At 41.8% G+C, this 16,265-nt stretch overlaps 1 protein-coding gene across 2 annotated transcripts in view; it reads right to left on the bottom strand.

Moving 5' to 3' along the window:
• Positions 1-4,506: 4,506 nt before the first annotated feature.
• The window catches only part of LOC122559370 (hyaluronidase PH-20-like), a 17,606-nt gene continuing 5,847 nt past the window's right edge, over positions 4,507-16,265 (bottom strand). For both annotated transcript variants that reach the window (XM_043708818.1, XM_043708817.1), the window contains 3 exons: positions 13,966-14,945; positions 13,653-13,742; positions 4,507-5,273 (listed from right to left, as the gene is read on the bottom strand). In XM_043708818.1, coding sequence (XP_043564753.1) covers positions 4,749-5,273; positions 13,653-13,742; positions 13,966-14,922 — 1,572 coding nt within the window. In that variant the 5' untranslated portion in view covers positions 14,923-14,945 and the 3' untranslated portion in view covers positions 4,507-4,748. The remainder of the gene's footprint in view (positions 5,274-13,652; positions 13,743-13,965; positions 14,946-16,265) is intronic.

Here is a 16,265-nt window from a genome sequence, read left to right as displayed (position 1 = left end):
GAGAAGGTGCAAAACCTGATCTACTCTTGGGAAATAAGGCAGGGCAGGTGACTGAGGTGTCAGTGGGGGTGCATTTTGGGGCCAGCGACCATAATTCTATTAGTTTTAATGATTTGGAGATGCCGGTGTTGGACTGAGATGTACAAAGTTAAAAATCACACAACACCAGATTATAGTCCAACAGGTTTATTTGGAACCACTAACGTTCGGAGCGCTGCTCCTTCATCAGGTGGTTGTGGAGGATAAGATCGTAAGACTCAGAATTTAGAGCAAAAGTTTATAATGTGAAGTAATTGAAATTACATATTGAAAAAAACCTGGATTGTTTGTTAAGTCTCTCATCTTTTAGAATGAACATGTTGTTTTCAGTTCTTTCGTATGTAAATCGCAGAACTTTTTTAAAGTTATATTCTTAAGTGAACTTTAACAATTAGTGTCATGTCGGCCCAGATAATGTATTGAAGGTGTGAGACTGTCTGTGTGAGGCTGTCTCTGTGCCATAATGTTCAGACGGATTCTAATCTAAAAAATGGATTTACAGAATCTTACCTGGATTCATGCAGTGTTTAAGCAAAATAACATAATTCTGCAAGTACAAATTTACCCCACAAACGTATAGGTGTGTATGTGGGTGTGTGCATGTATGGGGGGGATTATGAGTATTTGTGAGAGTGTGTGTATGTGTGTGAGTGGAAAGGGGTATAAGTCTGTGAGAGAGTGCGTGTATGCATGTGAATGTGTGAGCTTTTGAGAGAGGGTCTGCGTGAGTGTATGGGTCTGTAGGAACGTGTGTCTGTCTGTGTCTATATGTGTGTCTGTGTCTGTGTATGTGTGTGTGTGTCTCTGTGTCTGTGTGTAGTGCAGTGGGGTCACCTATAGTGTGACATGAACCCAAGGTCCCGATTGAGGCCATCCCCATGGGAACCGAACTTGGCTATCAGCCTCGCCTCAGCCATTTTGCTTTGTTGCCAGTCCTGAAGTCCACCTTGGAGGACAGTCACCAAAGTCCTCCAAGGTGGACTTCAGGACAGGCAACAATGTCCTGGACCACTGAAGCGTTCTCCAACTGGGAGGGAACACACCTGTCTGTTGATTGTTGTGCAGTGTCCATTCATCCATTGCTGTAGCCTCTGCTCGGTCTCACCAATGTACCATGCCTCAGGGCATCCTTGCCTGCAGTGCATGAGATAGACAATGTTGGCTGAGTCGCATGAGTACCTGCCACATACATGGTGGGAGGTGTCCCTACGCCTAATGGTGGTATCCGTGTCGGCAATCTGACACATCTCGAAGCGTCTACCATGACAAGGTTCTATCGTATTATCCTGAAAGGCAGGCAGTTTGCTACGAACAATAATCTGTTAAAGGTTTGGTGGTTGTTTAAAGGTGAGAAATCGAGGCGTGGGGAAGGTCTTGGTGAGGTGCTCATCCTCATTGATAATGTGTTGCAGGGAAGAACACAGTGTAGTTTTTCAGCTCCTGGGAAGTACTGGACAACAAAGGGTAACAGACACACACACTCTCCTACAGATCCATAGACTCATGCAGACCCTCTCCCATACACAAGCTGTCTCTCATATGCTCACACACGCACTCCCACACTCTCACGCACACACGTACTCTCACAGACTTATACCCCTTTACACTCACACCCACATGCACACTCTCCTGGTGTTTTGTGATTTTAAGTGGATAGACTGGATCTAAAAGCTGAAGTTCTAAATTGGGAAAAGGCCAATTTTGACGGTAATAGGCAAGACCTTACAAAAGCTGACTGGGGGCAGATGTTCACAGGTAAAGAGACGGCTGGAAAATGGGAAACCTTCAGAAATGAGATAACGAGAATCCAGAGAAAGTATATTCCTGTAAGGTTGAAAAGGAAAGGCTGGTAGGTGTAGGGAGTGCTGGATGACTAAAGAAATTGAGGGTTTGGTTAAGAAAAAGAAGGAAGGAAGCACATGTCATCGAGTATAAAATCAGTAAGAGTATAGTTAAGAGGGAAATTGGGAGAGCAAAAAAGGGGACATGAGATAGCTTTGGCAAATTAGGTTAAGGAGAATCCAAAGGGTTTTTATAAATACATGAAGGACAAAAAAAGGTAGCTAGTGAGAGAATAGGGCCCCGCAAAGATCAGCAAGGCAGCCGATGTGTGGAGCTATAGGAGATGGGGAAGATACTAAACAAGTGGTTTGCAACAATGTTTACTATGGAGAAGGACATGGAAGATAATAGAATGTGGGGAATAGATGGAGACATCTTGAAAAATGTCTGTATTACAGAGGAGGTGGTGCTGGATGTCTTGAAATGTATAAAAGTGGATAAATCCCCAGGACCTGATCAGGTATACCCTAGACCTCTGTGGGAAACAAGGGAAGTGAATGCTGGGCCCCTTGCTGAGATATTTGTATCATCGATAGTCACAGGTGAGGTGCTGGAAGACTGGAGGTTGGCTAATGAGGTGCCACTGTTTAAGAAAGGTGGTAAGGTTTAGCCAGGGGGCTATGGACCGGTGAGAATGACATCAGTGGTGGGCAAGTTGTTGGAGGTAATCCTAAGGAACAGGATTTACATGTATTTGAAAAGGCAAGGACTGATTAGGGACAGTAGTCATGGCATTGTATATCGAAATCATGTCTCACAAACTTGATTGAGTTTTTTGAAGAAGTAACAAAGAGGATTGATGAGGGAAGAGCGGTAGATGTGATCTATATGGACTTCAGTAAGACATTCAACAAGGTTCCTCTTGGGAGTTCGTTTATCAAGGTTAGATCTCATGGAATACAGGGACAACTAGCCATTTAGATACGGAACTGGCTCAAAGGTAGAAGAGGTGGTGGAGGGTTGTTTTTCAGACTGGAGGCCTGTGACCAGTTGTGTGATACAAGGATCAGTGTTGAGTCCACTACATTTCATCATTTATATAAATTATTTGCATGTGAACATAGGAGGTATGTTTATTATGTTTGCAGATGACACCAAGATTGGAAGTGTAGCGGACAGCGAAGAAAGTTGCCTGAGAGTACAACGGGATCCAGATCAGATGGGCCAAAGGGCTGAGAAGTGGCAGATGGAGTTTAATTTAGATAAATGCAAGGTGCTGCATTTTGAAAAAGCAAATCTTAGCAGGACTTATACACTTAATGGTAAGGTCCTAGGGAGTGTTGATGAACAAAGAGACCTTGGACTACAGGTTCATAGCTCCTTGAAAGTAGAGTCACAGGTAGATAGGAGAATGAAGACAGCGTTTGGTATGCTTTCCTTTATTGATTCAGAGCATTGATTCTAGGAAATGGGAGGTCATATTGAGGCTGTACATGCCATCGATTAGGCCACTTTTGGAATATTGTGTGCATTTTGGTCTCCTCCCTATCAGAACGATGTTGTGAAACTTGAAAGGGTTCATAAAAGATTTACAAGGATGTTGCCAGGTTTGGAGAGTTTGAGCTATAGGATGAGGCTGAGGGCTGTTTTCCCTGGAGCGTCAGAGACTGAGGGTGACCTCATACAGATTTATAAAATCATGAGGTTCATGGATAAGATAAATAGCCAAAGTCTTTTTTCTGGAGTGGGGAGTCCAGAATTAGAGAGCATAGGTTTAGGGTGAGAGGGGAAATATATAAGAGAGACCTAAGGTGCAATTTTTTCACGCAGAAGGTGGTACGTGTATGGATGAGCTGCCAGAGGAAGTGGTGGCGGCTGGTCCATTTATAGCATTTAAAAGCATAAACCATCCTGGATGGTTACAGGAATAGGAAGGGTTCAGAGAGATATGGGCCAAATGCTGGCAAATGGGACTAGATTATGTTTGGATATCTGGATGAATTAGACCTAGGGGCCTGTTTCCATGCTGTACATCTCTTTGACTCTGAATGAATAGTTATTTTAGGTAGAAACATTTGTCCTTCAGACAGAACCTTTAACAGCTAAATTGGGCAGTGATTTTTCAATGAAGTCATCTTAGATTATGTGTTCAAATTCTGGAGTAGGACTTGAACCCACAAGTACATCATGCTTCGACCAGCTGATACTTGCAGCATAATGTACTGTTCAACTAGAAACAGATTTCACAGTAACAAACACAATTTGGGGAAGGAAGGGCTTACAGTCAGTAGAGAGAAGTAAAGGGGTTTTCTTTCCCAGACATTTTCTCCCTCTTTGTAAAACTCAAGCGGATATTTCCTTCCTACCTTGTGATGAAGCAACTCCCAACCTCTGAATGGCAGCTCTCTCTCTCTCTCTCTGAGGGTACAAGAAGAATTTAGGATTACACAGGTCCTCAGAAGTTGATTTCCAGTTAGACAATGTGTTGCGTCATGTTATAAATGTGCCCTCAAAAAGCCAACTTTAGTCTCTGTGATACATCACAGATATGTTCATAAACCATTGTCCACAGAGATTGGTCACATTTTTGAATCATAACCCCTTTGGTAGGGATCTATTCAGTGTGCTCCTTGTGCACTGACAGAACTCACCCAGCTAAAACAATGATCTTGACTGACATGGTCCACAAGCAAACAAACATGCAACACTTTACTTCAGAGTGATACACTCAAAAGGCTGAGTTATCAAGTTGACCAATCATTTGAAGGACAGGATATCCTGTAATATCCAAGAATAGGAACATTAACATTTATACATTAAATGAACTATTCTAACAGGTCACAGTCGAGCATTCCATGTGAGAATCCAAGTTCGAGGTGCTTAGTAATTAAAGTTGAACAGAATTGAGCACACATCTAAAAACAAAATCACATTTGATGAATTTTGTAAAGTACACTAAAAATTATAGTAGCTGAAGAGGAATATACAGGAACACACATAGAAGAAGCAGAATTTTTGGAAAAGGTCGCAGAGGTTGCTTGGATTGAAGTTGGATCAATAATGTTTGATTTGGTGGATGGTTTTGTATAAGGATTGAAGTTGATACAATTATAAGGATTAACACAGGTATCCAATTCAGTGATATGGTTCACAATATCACTGGCAGGCTCACATTTCTGCCCTGCGTAACACTGGCAAGTAAACGCTTCTGCCAAGAAGAGAATATCTTCAAAGGAAGCTCGTCCCATGACTGTGTATCCATTGTCACTTTGACTGATTCTGAAGCTTGCAGGGTTCAAGTGCAGATAATCGGGGGAGTCCCAGTTCTTTCGCACACATCGTCCTTTCTTCTGACACAGTATTTTACTGCAGAGCTTCGCCGCAGATGTCACGTTAAGAATATAAGGATTCAAGACTTCCTTTACATAGTTGGCAACCTCCAAACACACATTCTGTAAAATACAACCACAGAGTTACAAAATGCTTCTCCCAAGTCTAACATTTATATACTACAGATACACAATAAATAGTTAGTAAAATACAGGTATACCCTTTTGCTACTATGCACATCTAGTCTGCCATCTGACCACAGTTATGAGGTTCATCTATTGACCTATATTATTCCCTTAAAGTACCTTTCCAAAGATGTGAGAATCAAGGTTAACTTATAGCTGTTTATTAATTCCCCAGATGTTTAAGATCAATAAATTGTTTGCAGATTTCTGCCTCCAAATCAAGGTTTTCTTTGATTTTAAATATGGTTTGCTTCTATAATGAAGGGCAAGTAAAAACATTCTTGACACAAACCATATTACAGTGCCTATGATATAAACATAAGTTATCTGATGAATGGTTTTATTGAAATTCTCATTATGTCTCTGTATATGTTTCAAGTAATTTATGCAAAGCTTCTTTTTAATCTTCAACTTCTAGCAGTAGACTAACTCCTACCCAAAAGTATTCTAGCTGAACAAAAAAATTCTGATGGGTTTTCTGTGAATATATTAATTAGAATTGGAATTTATTTTTTTGTGATTCATTCAGCTAGGAGATAATGATCCAAACAATTGTGCAAAACATATATTTTAATGTTGATTTTTTTCCCCTCAGTCTGGAGAGACTGGCTAGTTTCAAGTACATTTTAAAATTAGATATTGCACAATATCACGATCACATTTCTCTGAAAGGCTGTATTTTGCGTTTACGAGTAGTGTCATTATTATTTTATGCAGACCTCAGCTTTACCTAAAATTTTCATGAACACTGAAGTTGCTTCTTGTAATTGTACATTCTTAACACACACAGAATTTCTCATTGTGTATAAACTGCATCTTTTTAGTGTAAATGGCAGACAGCCTCACAGCTGGAAGAACCTTCCTTCACCATGAGAATTAATTACATTCCAAAACAAACATATAATTAAACACTTTGCTTTGAATTTCCACGCCTCTCTCACCTTCACCTGGTCCATCTCTGACTCTTTCTTTCTTGACTTCTCTATTCCTTTTTCCATGAATAAGTTGCCCTCTAATATCCATAGTACACTCACTGACACCCACATCTACCTTGACTACATTTCCTCACACCATGCTTCCTGTAAGGACTTCATTAATTTTCCTACTTTCTCCATCTCCACTGCATCTGTGCCACCTTTTGTAATGATGTTTCTGCCATGTCTTCCTTTAGCCCCAACCAAAGATTCCCCCACACTATGGTGATAGGATCCTCAGCCAGGTTCGACAAAATTTTCCACACTTCTGTGCTCACCCTTTCCCTCGCTTTCATGGTCACAAAAGGTTCTCCTTATCCTCACTTTCCACCCGAACAGTCTTCACATTCAAAGGATCATCTATGCCACCATTTTGGCCACCTCCAGCATGATGATACCACTAAATACATTCCGGTTGTCCCCTTGTGGCACATTCACCCAAGCAGACAGACGTCACTCTAATGTGAGGGAAGGCACCTCTAATAGCGCAGCACTTCACAGTGGGTCTGCTTGGATTTTGGCATTCAAGTTCTGAGGTGGGTCTTGAACCCAGAACCTTGAAACTCAGAGGCAATATTTCCAGAGGTAAAAGGAAATGGCTCAACTCAGATTTATTTTCTGACAAAAATCCAAGATATAATATGCTGGTAGAATAAAACATTAATGACATCCATGTCTAGATCAATAAGTACCAATGCTGAGCTTATATAACGTAATTTAACAAAGAGAAAAAGCCAACACCTTGTGTTGTTCTGTACATAGGCTGCAGGGTACATCACAATGTTACTGCCTTGACATAGATGATGGAATGGATTGCAAGATCAATTGGGTTCAATTGGGCAAAGTTCTGTAACATGTAATCCACTCTGATGAAAACTTAGAAAATAAAAGATGTATGAACTTCTGCCTTTAAACTATTTTAATTTAAGTGAATCCCGATCATAGATTTGAGTTACACTGAATCTGGCAGCTCACTGGTGACTTGCTCATTTCGTATTTCCTTAATTATTGAGCTTTCACGGTCATCATCCATCATAAGGAAACCTGCTTTTTAGATGTTCAGTTTAGTTAAATTGGCTATTTTAGTATAACTATACTGAACATCTGACAAAGTAAAGAAGCCAGATTGCGTTGAATCATAGAATCCCGACAATGTAGAAGCTGGCCATTCAGCTCATCAAAGCCACACCAACCCTCAAAAGACCATCCCACGCCCACACTCTAACCCTGCATTTCCCATATCCAATCCACCTAACCTGCCCACCTCTGGGAGGAAACCCACACAGACATGGGAAGATTGGCTGTGGGGAGTTTGCACAGTCTCCTGAGTTGAGAATCAAACTCAGATCCCTGGGAGTTTGAGGCAACAGTGCTAACCACTGAGCCACCCTGTGTTGCCACGTTAACGCAAGTGAACAGTTAACACTAGTGTCATAATAAGCAACCAGCAAGCAATTGATAGGCGATTAGAAAAACTAATGCAAAACTTGAAAAAATAAACAATAATCAGGAGTTAAAGGTTTTTTTTAATAATTTCAATTAATTACAATAACTTACCGTATTTTAAAGAAGGATTGTGGATCAGAGTATGGGAAAGAAAGGAACAAGACACTTTCAGAGAGTTATGAAGAGCCTTGGATCTTGAAGCAAAGACAATGATGATAAAAGCTTAGTCTATTTCAAAGGTAAGATTTTAAAACACACCACTGCTTAAAGCATGTGCATCCATGGACAGATCCAATCAAATTGAGTATCAAATTGAGCCACATTATTAACAAATAAGACTTTAACAGCAACTTCCAAAGTGGTTGTTGGGGTGTTTAATTCAAAAAACCAGATGTACAAGGGATTCTGGAGCCATTATTTTCTGCAGTTGAACCTGCAGACAGTAGCACTGCCCAGGATCTAGGTCATGATGAGCATTCGTGGGGCAGATCTCTCTGTTTGCAGGTTGGCTTGCAGCAAAACTGGAGGTGATTTATCTTGAGGAAGCAAAGATTTTCCAGCCAGATACTGGAGTAGCCAATTCAGATTAAAGTCTATTCTGTGTATTGGAAAAGTGTGACCTTTTGTATCACTGAGATTTTCCATTTTGGAGTTAAGGATGGTAGCAAGCATCTCAGATGGCAATATATCAGCCAACGATGAGGTAAGTTTTCTCACGCGATTACACACTTTTCACCACATTTTCTACGCAAGCGTGATGTTGCACAAGCAACCTGGTGAATCCCATGCAGCAGGCCAGGAGCAAGTTCATGCTCCTTCCAGGGTTATAGGTTCTTTTGCCATATTGGAAGGCCAGCTGAACACCATTACAATCACTGCCAGCCAGAAGCAGTCCAGAAGAAATACCTCCAAAGAATCAGAAATGTCAGTGATGCTTCATTACAGTGGCCCTTGGATAGAATCACTGACAGGAGGGGCATTCTGTTGCTAGCAGGCAGCACCAGGACACTATCCTAACAGACCTATCGGCTTGGGATCACCATGCAGATCAGTGTTGATGGTCCAGGCAAAAGGGAACACAAGGCAGTGCAGGAAGAAAGTGAGTGATCTCCTACACTCTCTTAAAGGTGAGAGGCACCATCCTCTCTTTGGTACCTCATACTCACAGTGGGATCACTTAGTCTAACTCCACCACTGCACAGGCAGCTCATAGAGTCATAGAGATGTACAGCACGGAAACAGACTCGTCGGTCCAACTCGTCCATGCTAACCAGATATCCTAAATTAATCCAGTCTCATTTGCCAGCACTTGGCCCATATCCCTCTAAACCCCTCCTATCATATACCCATCCAGCTGCCTTTTAAATGTTGCAGTTGTACCAGCCTCCACCACTTCCTCTGGCAGCTCGTTGCATACAAGCACCACCCTCTGCATGAAAAAGTTGCCACTTAGTTCCCTTTTATAGCTTTCCCCTCTCACCCTAAACCTATGCCCTCTAGTTCTGGACTCCCCCATTCCAGGGAAAAGACCTTGTTTATTTATCCTACCCATGCCCCTCATGATTTGATAAATCTGTATAAGGTCACCCCTCAGCCTCTGACTCTCCAAGGAAAACAGCCCAGCCTATCCCCATAACCCAAACCCTCCAACCCTGGCAACATCCTTGTGAATCTTTTCTGAACCCATTGCAAGTTTCACAACATCCTTCTTTTGGAGGGAGACCAGAATTGCGCACAATATTCCAAAAGTGGCCTAACCAATGTCCTGTTCAGCTGCAACGTGGTCTGCCAACTCCTGTACTCAATGCCATAAATACTCAGAGCTGGCAAGTCTCAGTTTATGAAGTGGGAACTAAAGCAAGGTGATTGGGGTGAATAATTTCTCAATTACAGGAAAAGCTTTTTAGGTTGCTTCACATTCTAACTATGAACTTCACCCCTTTAAAACAAAAGCAATTTACACCTCCCACTGTGAGTGCTGCTTTGTTGACATTGAAAGTTCATTTTACAATTGATTTTCAATTCAAACCTTTGAGCTTTAGAATTTGCATTTGCTGCAGTGACTGAAAGGGAACTGGTCTCCAAGATTTAGACCAAACTCTTGACTGATCCTGACCAATCCGAGGACTAGAAATGGCCTGGCTCATAGACTGACTGGAGTCCACCCTCCTCCCATTACAGATTCCCATTCACAAATCACCTTGCTCTTCATGTGGTTGTACTGTATTTATTTACAGTTTTACACACCAGATCCCACATTGATGCAGCACTATGCCTTTCAACCAGACGTACTTAGAATTCATAGAACCCCTATGGCATGGAAGCAGGCCATTTGGCCCATCATGTTGATATTGACCCAACAAAAAGCATCCCACCCAGACCCAACCCCATCCCTGTAACTGTACACTTTCCATGGCTAATCCACCCATCCTACACATCCCAGGACACTATGGGCAATTTAGCATGGCCAATCCACCTAACCTGCACATTTTGGACTGTGGGAGAAAACCACAGCACCCAGAAGAAGCCCACCCACACACAGGGAGAACAGGCAAACTCAATAGTTGCTCGAAGATGGAATTGAACCTGGGTCCCTGGTGCTGAGGCAGCAGTGTTAACCACTGAGTCACCGTGTACTCCTGAAGAAGGGTTACATCTGAAATGTTGACTTCTCCACCTCCTGATTTCCTGTGTTCTTCCAGCCTAATTGGTGCAGTACTGTGTCCTTCAACCAGATGGACTTTCAATTTTTCAAATTGATACTTAATTCATTTCTTTGGTCGCATGCGAGAGCCTTGCCTCCTGCACTAAAATGTCCCTCTCTATCACAAGCTCCCTGCTTGCCTTCTGTTTTAAATGGCCCTTTCTGTCACAAATTGTCTATTGCAGTTGTCAAGGTCACAGCAAAAGTGAAGACATAGAATATTGAAGTTTCATTAAATACAGCCAAAACTGCGGACTGTCCTGGACTGGAAGCCGAAGGCCAACGCCAACAGGTGCATTTTGGGTCTATCCAGTCAGGTTTCTGAAGTTGGTCAGAAGTTAATTGGGAAGGCAAGTTAATTTCCAAAGAGTCGTGCAATTAAAGAAAAGCAAATGCATACAATTAGGCTTCTTGTCACCTGAAAACAAGGAAATAATTTCCTCTTGGAAGGAGGGAGGACTTAAATACAAAATTTATTGCTACAGTCAGACTCACATTTTTGGACTTTTACCCAATTATGGTCAGCACAGTGGCTCAGTGGCTAGCAATGCTGCCTCACAGCGCCAGGGACCCAGGTTCAATTCCATCCTCGGGCGACTATCTCTGTGGAGTTTGCACATTCTCTCCATGTCTGCATGGGTTTCCTCTGGGTGCTCCGGTTTCCTCCCATAATCCAAAGATGTGCAGGTCAGTGAATTGGCCATGCTAAATTGCCCATAGTGTGCAGAGATTTGTAGGTTATGTGCATTAGGTAGGAGAAATGTAAACATAGACCAGTACAGGCCCTTCGGCCCTTGATGTTACGCCAACCTATGAAACCAATCTGAAGCCCATCTAACCTACACTGTTCCATTCTTGTTCATATGCCTATCCAATGACCATTTAGTTGGCGAGTCTATAACTGTTGTAGGCCATGTGATCCATGCCTCTACTACTTTCTAAGTAAAGAAACTCCCTCTGATATCTGTCCTATATTTATCACACCTCAATTTAAAGCTATGGCCCCTCATGCTAGCCATCATCATCCAAGGAAAAAGGCTCTCACTGTCCACCCTATCTAATCCTCTGATCATCTTGTATGTCTCTATTAAGTCACCTCTCAATCTTCTTCTCTCTAATGAAAACAGCCTCAAGTCCCTGAACCTTTCCTCATAAGACCTTCCCTCTATTCCAGGCAAAATCCTAGTAAATCTCCTCTGCACCCTTTCTAATGCTTTCACATCCTTCCTATCCTGTGCCGACCAGAACTGCACGCAATACTCCAAATGTGGCCACACCAGAGTTTTGTACAGCTGCAGCATGGCCTCATGGTTCTGAAACCCAATCCCTCGACTAATGAAAGCTAACATATCATATGCCTTCTTAACAACCCTATCAACTGGGTGGCAACTTTGAGAGATCTATGTACATGGACACTGAGATCTCTTTGCTCATCTACACTACCAAGAATCTTACCATTCGCCCAGTACTCTTTTTTCCTGTTATTCCTTCCAAAGTGAATCACCTCACACTTTTCTGCATTAAACTCCATTTGCCACCTCTCAGCCTAGCTCTGCAGCTTATCTATGTCCCTCTGTAACCTACAATATTCTTCGGCACTATCCACAACTCCACTGACCTTAGTGTCATCTGCAAATTTACAATTATCCCTCATCCAAGCAGTTTATGAAAATGACAAACAGCAGTGGACCCAAAACAGATGCTGAACTCCAGGATGAACATTTCCCATCAACCACTACCCTCTGTCTTCTTTGAGTGAGCCAATTTCTGATCCAAACCACTAAATCACCCTCAATCCCATGCCTCTGTATTTTGTGCAGTAGCTTACCATGGGGAACCTAACAAACGTCTTACTGAAATCCATATACACATCAATCGCTTTACACTTATGCACCTGTTTGGACACCTTCTCAAAGAACTCAATAAGATTTGTGAGGCACGATCTACCCTTCACAAAACCATGCTGACTATCCTTATTCCTACCAAGATGATTATAAATCCTATCTCTTATAACCCTTTCCAACACTTTACCTATAACTGAAGTAAGGCTCGCTGGTCTATAATTACCAGGATTGTCTCCACTCCCCTTCTTGAACAACGGAACAACATTTGCTATCCTCCAGTCTTCTAGTACTATTCCTGTAGCCAATGATGACATAAAGATTAAAGCCAAAGGCTCAGCAATCTCCTCCCTGACTTCCCAGAGAATCCTAGGATAGATCCCATCTGGCCTGGGGATTTATCTATTTTCACACTTTCCAGAATTTCTAACACAAAGTAATAGGGTAAGGGAATGAGTCTGGGTGGGACATGCTTTGGAGACTCAGTGTGGACTTGTTAGGCCAAATAGCCTGTTTCTACACTGTAGGGATTCTATGACTCTAATTGAGTCATCATGCCCACTCTTGAATCCTGAGGGAGTAGGAAAACCCACTCTACCAGATTTTCATCAGTTCAATTGAGCATAGCTATTAGATTTCAATAAGGGCAATGTTTTGTTTGATCATACATAATTTGATTTTATTCATTACCTCAGTGTCCCAGTCTAGCCTGTTGGGAACATCACTAAAGCATGAGCAACAAAGGGTTTGGGTAATTTCATAGAATCCCTACCGTGTGGAAGCAGGCCACTCAGCCCATTGAGTTCACAACGACTCTCTGAAATGCATCCCACTTAGGCCCACCCCATCACTTTTAACCCTGCTTTTCCCGACTGTGGGAGGAAACCAGAGCACCCAGAGGAAGCCCATGCAGATAGTCACCTGAGGGTTGAACTGAATGCAGGACCTGGCGCTGGAAGGCAGCAGTGCTAACTACTAAGCAACCATGAGGCTTTTTAAAGAGGTATGAGAAACCACATTGAACTAATCTAAGTGATCTCTGCACCTCTTCCAAACCAACACCATGTGTATGCTTCCAGTGAGGAAGACTGATATAAATCTTGGCTGAATTTGTTTTACACCATCCAAACAAGGATCAATTAAAGCATCCCACCTCTGCTTTGCCAAATGTCACTTATCTCATTGCTGTAGATCAAACTTGAAGCGACAACATTTTGTCTTACTTGGTTTCACCCCAGGTACTGCAGTGACTCGGTAATAAAAGTACAGAGAGCAGGCTTCAACAAATCCAAATAAGTACACTATGACAATATATTCATCACATAAATGGGTAAATATCAAACATATTTACCTCTGTTTTAGTCATACTCAAACTGCCCCACAACACAAACCCAGCTGTTCCCAGAGCCGCACTCTCCCCAATGGTATGGACAAGGTCAATCTGCAAAGGAGAAAGTTTGAAGTAAAACAATAAATTTTACAGTCAACTTGAAGAAAATAACTCCATATGAGTAGAATCAATTGACATTGCATTGCACAATTCCAAAATTTTCATGTTTTATTCTGATTGTAACAGTCAAAAACTGCAAGAAATTGTCAATCTTTTTTAAATTACTTTGGCAAATAATGGAAGTTTTATTTCTTGTTAGTCTGATGTAATTTACCTCAGATAGGTATTCATTGGCAGCATTGGTGAAAACGGGCCGCGTGTAGATGTACAAAGGTGGTGAATACTCCTGACTGGAAAGCAATGCAACTCGCTTTGCTTCCTGAATCCGGTGCCGTACAAACTTAGCAGCATTGACTGAAGCTCGGAGCATTGTCTGCAGGTAGATGGATGGAAACAGTGCTGTGCTTTCATTCCACAGCCAGAGAAGCTCATTATTTCTATCTATTTCAATATCAGGACAACTCCCTGAGTAGTTACTATTATTGTCCTTGTAGTTATAGTTGTAACACTCCGGGTACAAGTAATATCCCCAGAAGTGATTCGGTCTTAATGACTTGCCTAATTTTAAAGTTTTTAACATTAAGTTCTTTGCCTGCTCTTCAAATTGCTTCTTGGCAATCGCAATTATCTCACTCATGTTTAACAACTGGTTTCGTTGCTTAACCAACTCGATTGATTTTGTCCTGTAAATATCTTTCTGGTCCCAGTTTCTTATCCACTGAGGCCTCCAGTTTTCCCAGTTTATTATTGCAATTCCAGGAAGCTCTTTTAAAGGAATGTAATACTGAAAATCTTCAGCTGCCTTTGCATAGTGAAGATCAAAGGGTGCCAGCTGGGGGATACCACCATTGAATGACTCTCCAGTTACCTCGTCATAGTATGGATAATAACCAAGCCTATTGTGGTAGAATATCGTGATGGGCTGTCCTGTCGCTGTTTCTAAAGGGCTACCGATGACTTCAAAAAGGCTTAGATCTATCGCAACATCAAACTTGCTCTCACATAGTTCGACGGGTGCATTCCACAGAGCAGTGAACGGGGAGTTCTCTATCAAGGGATTCACAGTTTGATGCAGTGCTTGACTGAAGCCGGTGGAAACAAGGAGGGCCAGCTGGATAATTGCCATGGAAACAGGGTTGGTTCTGTTGTTGATGTAGCCATTAAGTCTCATTATTGCACCACAGTATTTGTAATCTGAGGGAACAGAGAAAATTCTTTCAACATTTAGTGACTGTGGGAGAAAATTGTTCCGTTCTTCTTTGTAATCAATACTGAAGGTACAAAATACTATCTAGGGTATAGCTTGTCAAATTAAGATAAATGGCCAAAACTCTAGATTTGTAAGACTTTTGTTTGAAAGTTAAATAGGTCAAGAATGTAGGCCACTCCAAACTCCTAATATAAAATGTCCATGTGAAGGAATGCACTATAATGCATTTGCATTTGGGCAATTCTGGGCATGTGTACACCACACACTTGCTATACAAGAACATAAGTATCAGTGTCAGCCCAATATTGAAAGACAACATCCAGGGAATGAAACCATACAAAACACAAATATTATGTTTGGGTGCATTGCTAGGACAGAGAGCAGCTGAATAATTGCCATGGAGACAATTTGCTAGACCATCTTATAATTAATAAGCATGTTTAATGGTAAAAGATGTCTCAGGATGTTTTTAAAAGTTACCTTTAAATTATCATTTTTACCATTAAAAAATGCATTATAATAAGATATGAAATCAAGCAACATAAAGTGAGATTAGGTAAAATTATCAAAACCTTGCTCAATAAGGCAGGTTTTAAGAGAGTGTTAAGCATTTTAATGTTTAAAAGAGGAATACAAGATACAGAGATAAACAGTGGATGGAGAATTTCAGAGCTTAGCGTGGAGCTAACTGAAGATCTGGTAACCAACAGTGGAGTAATTAAAATTGGCAATGTTCAAGAGGTCAGAATTACAGGAGTGCTGGTATCTCAGAAGGTTTGAGGGACGAAGCTAAAGAGTAATTCAAAAACAAGGACAAGATTAAAATCAAGATATTGTTTGACTGGGAGCTAATGTAGAACATACAGGTGAGAGGGAACATGATTTAATATGAGTTCAGATAGTGAGTCACAGAGATACACAGCACGGAAACAGACCCTTCGGTTCAATTTGTCCATGCCAACCAGATATCCCAGTCCATGGATCTGGATCAGTGGTGCTGGAAGAGCACAGCAATTCAGGCAGCATCCGACGAGCAGCAAAGTCAACGTTTCGGGCAAAAGTCCGTCATCAGGAATAAAGGCAGAGAGCCTGAAGCGTGGAGAGATAAGCTAGAGGAGGGTGGGGGTGGGGAGAAAGTAGCATAGAGTACAATAGGTGAGTGGGGGAGGAGATGAAGGTGATAGGTCAGGGAGGAGAGGGTGGAGTGGATAGGTGGAAAAGGAGCTGGGCAGGTCGGACAAGTCCGGACAGGTCAAGGGGACAGTGTGAAGCTGAAAGTTTGAAACTAGGATGAGGTGGGGGAA

Source organism: Chiloscyllium plagiosum, chromosome 19 (genome assembly GCF_004010195.1).
Source record: "Chiloscyllium plagiosum isolate BGI_BamShark_2017 chromosome 19, ASM401019v2, whole genome shotgun sequence".
NCBI lineage: Eukaryota > Metazoa > Chordata > Chondrichthyes > Orectolobiformes > Hemiscylliidae > Chiloscyllium > Chiloscyllium plagiosum.
This window is presented reverse-complemented; position numbering and strand designations above follow the sequence as displayed.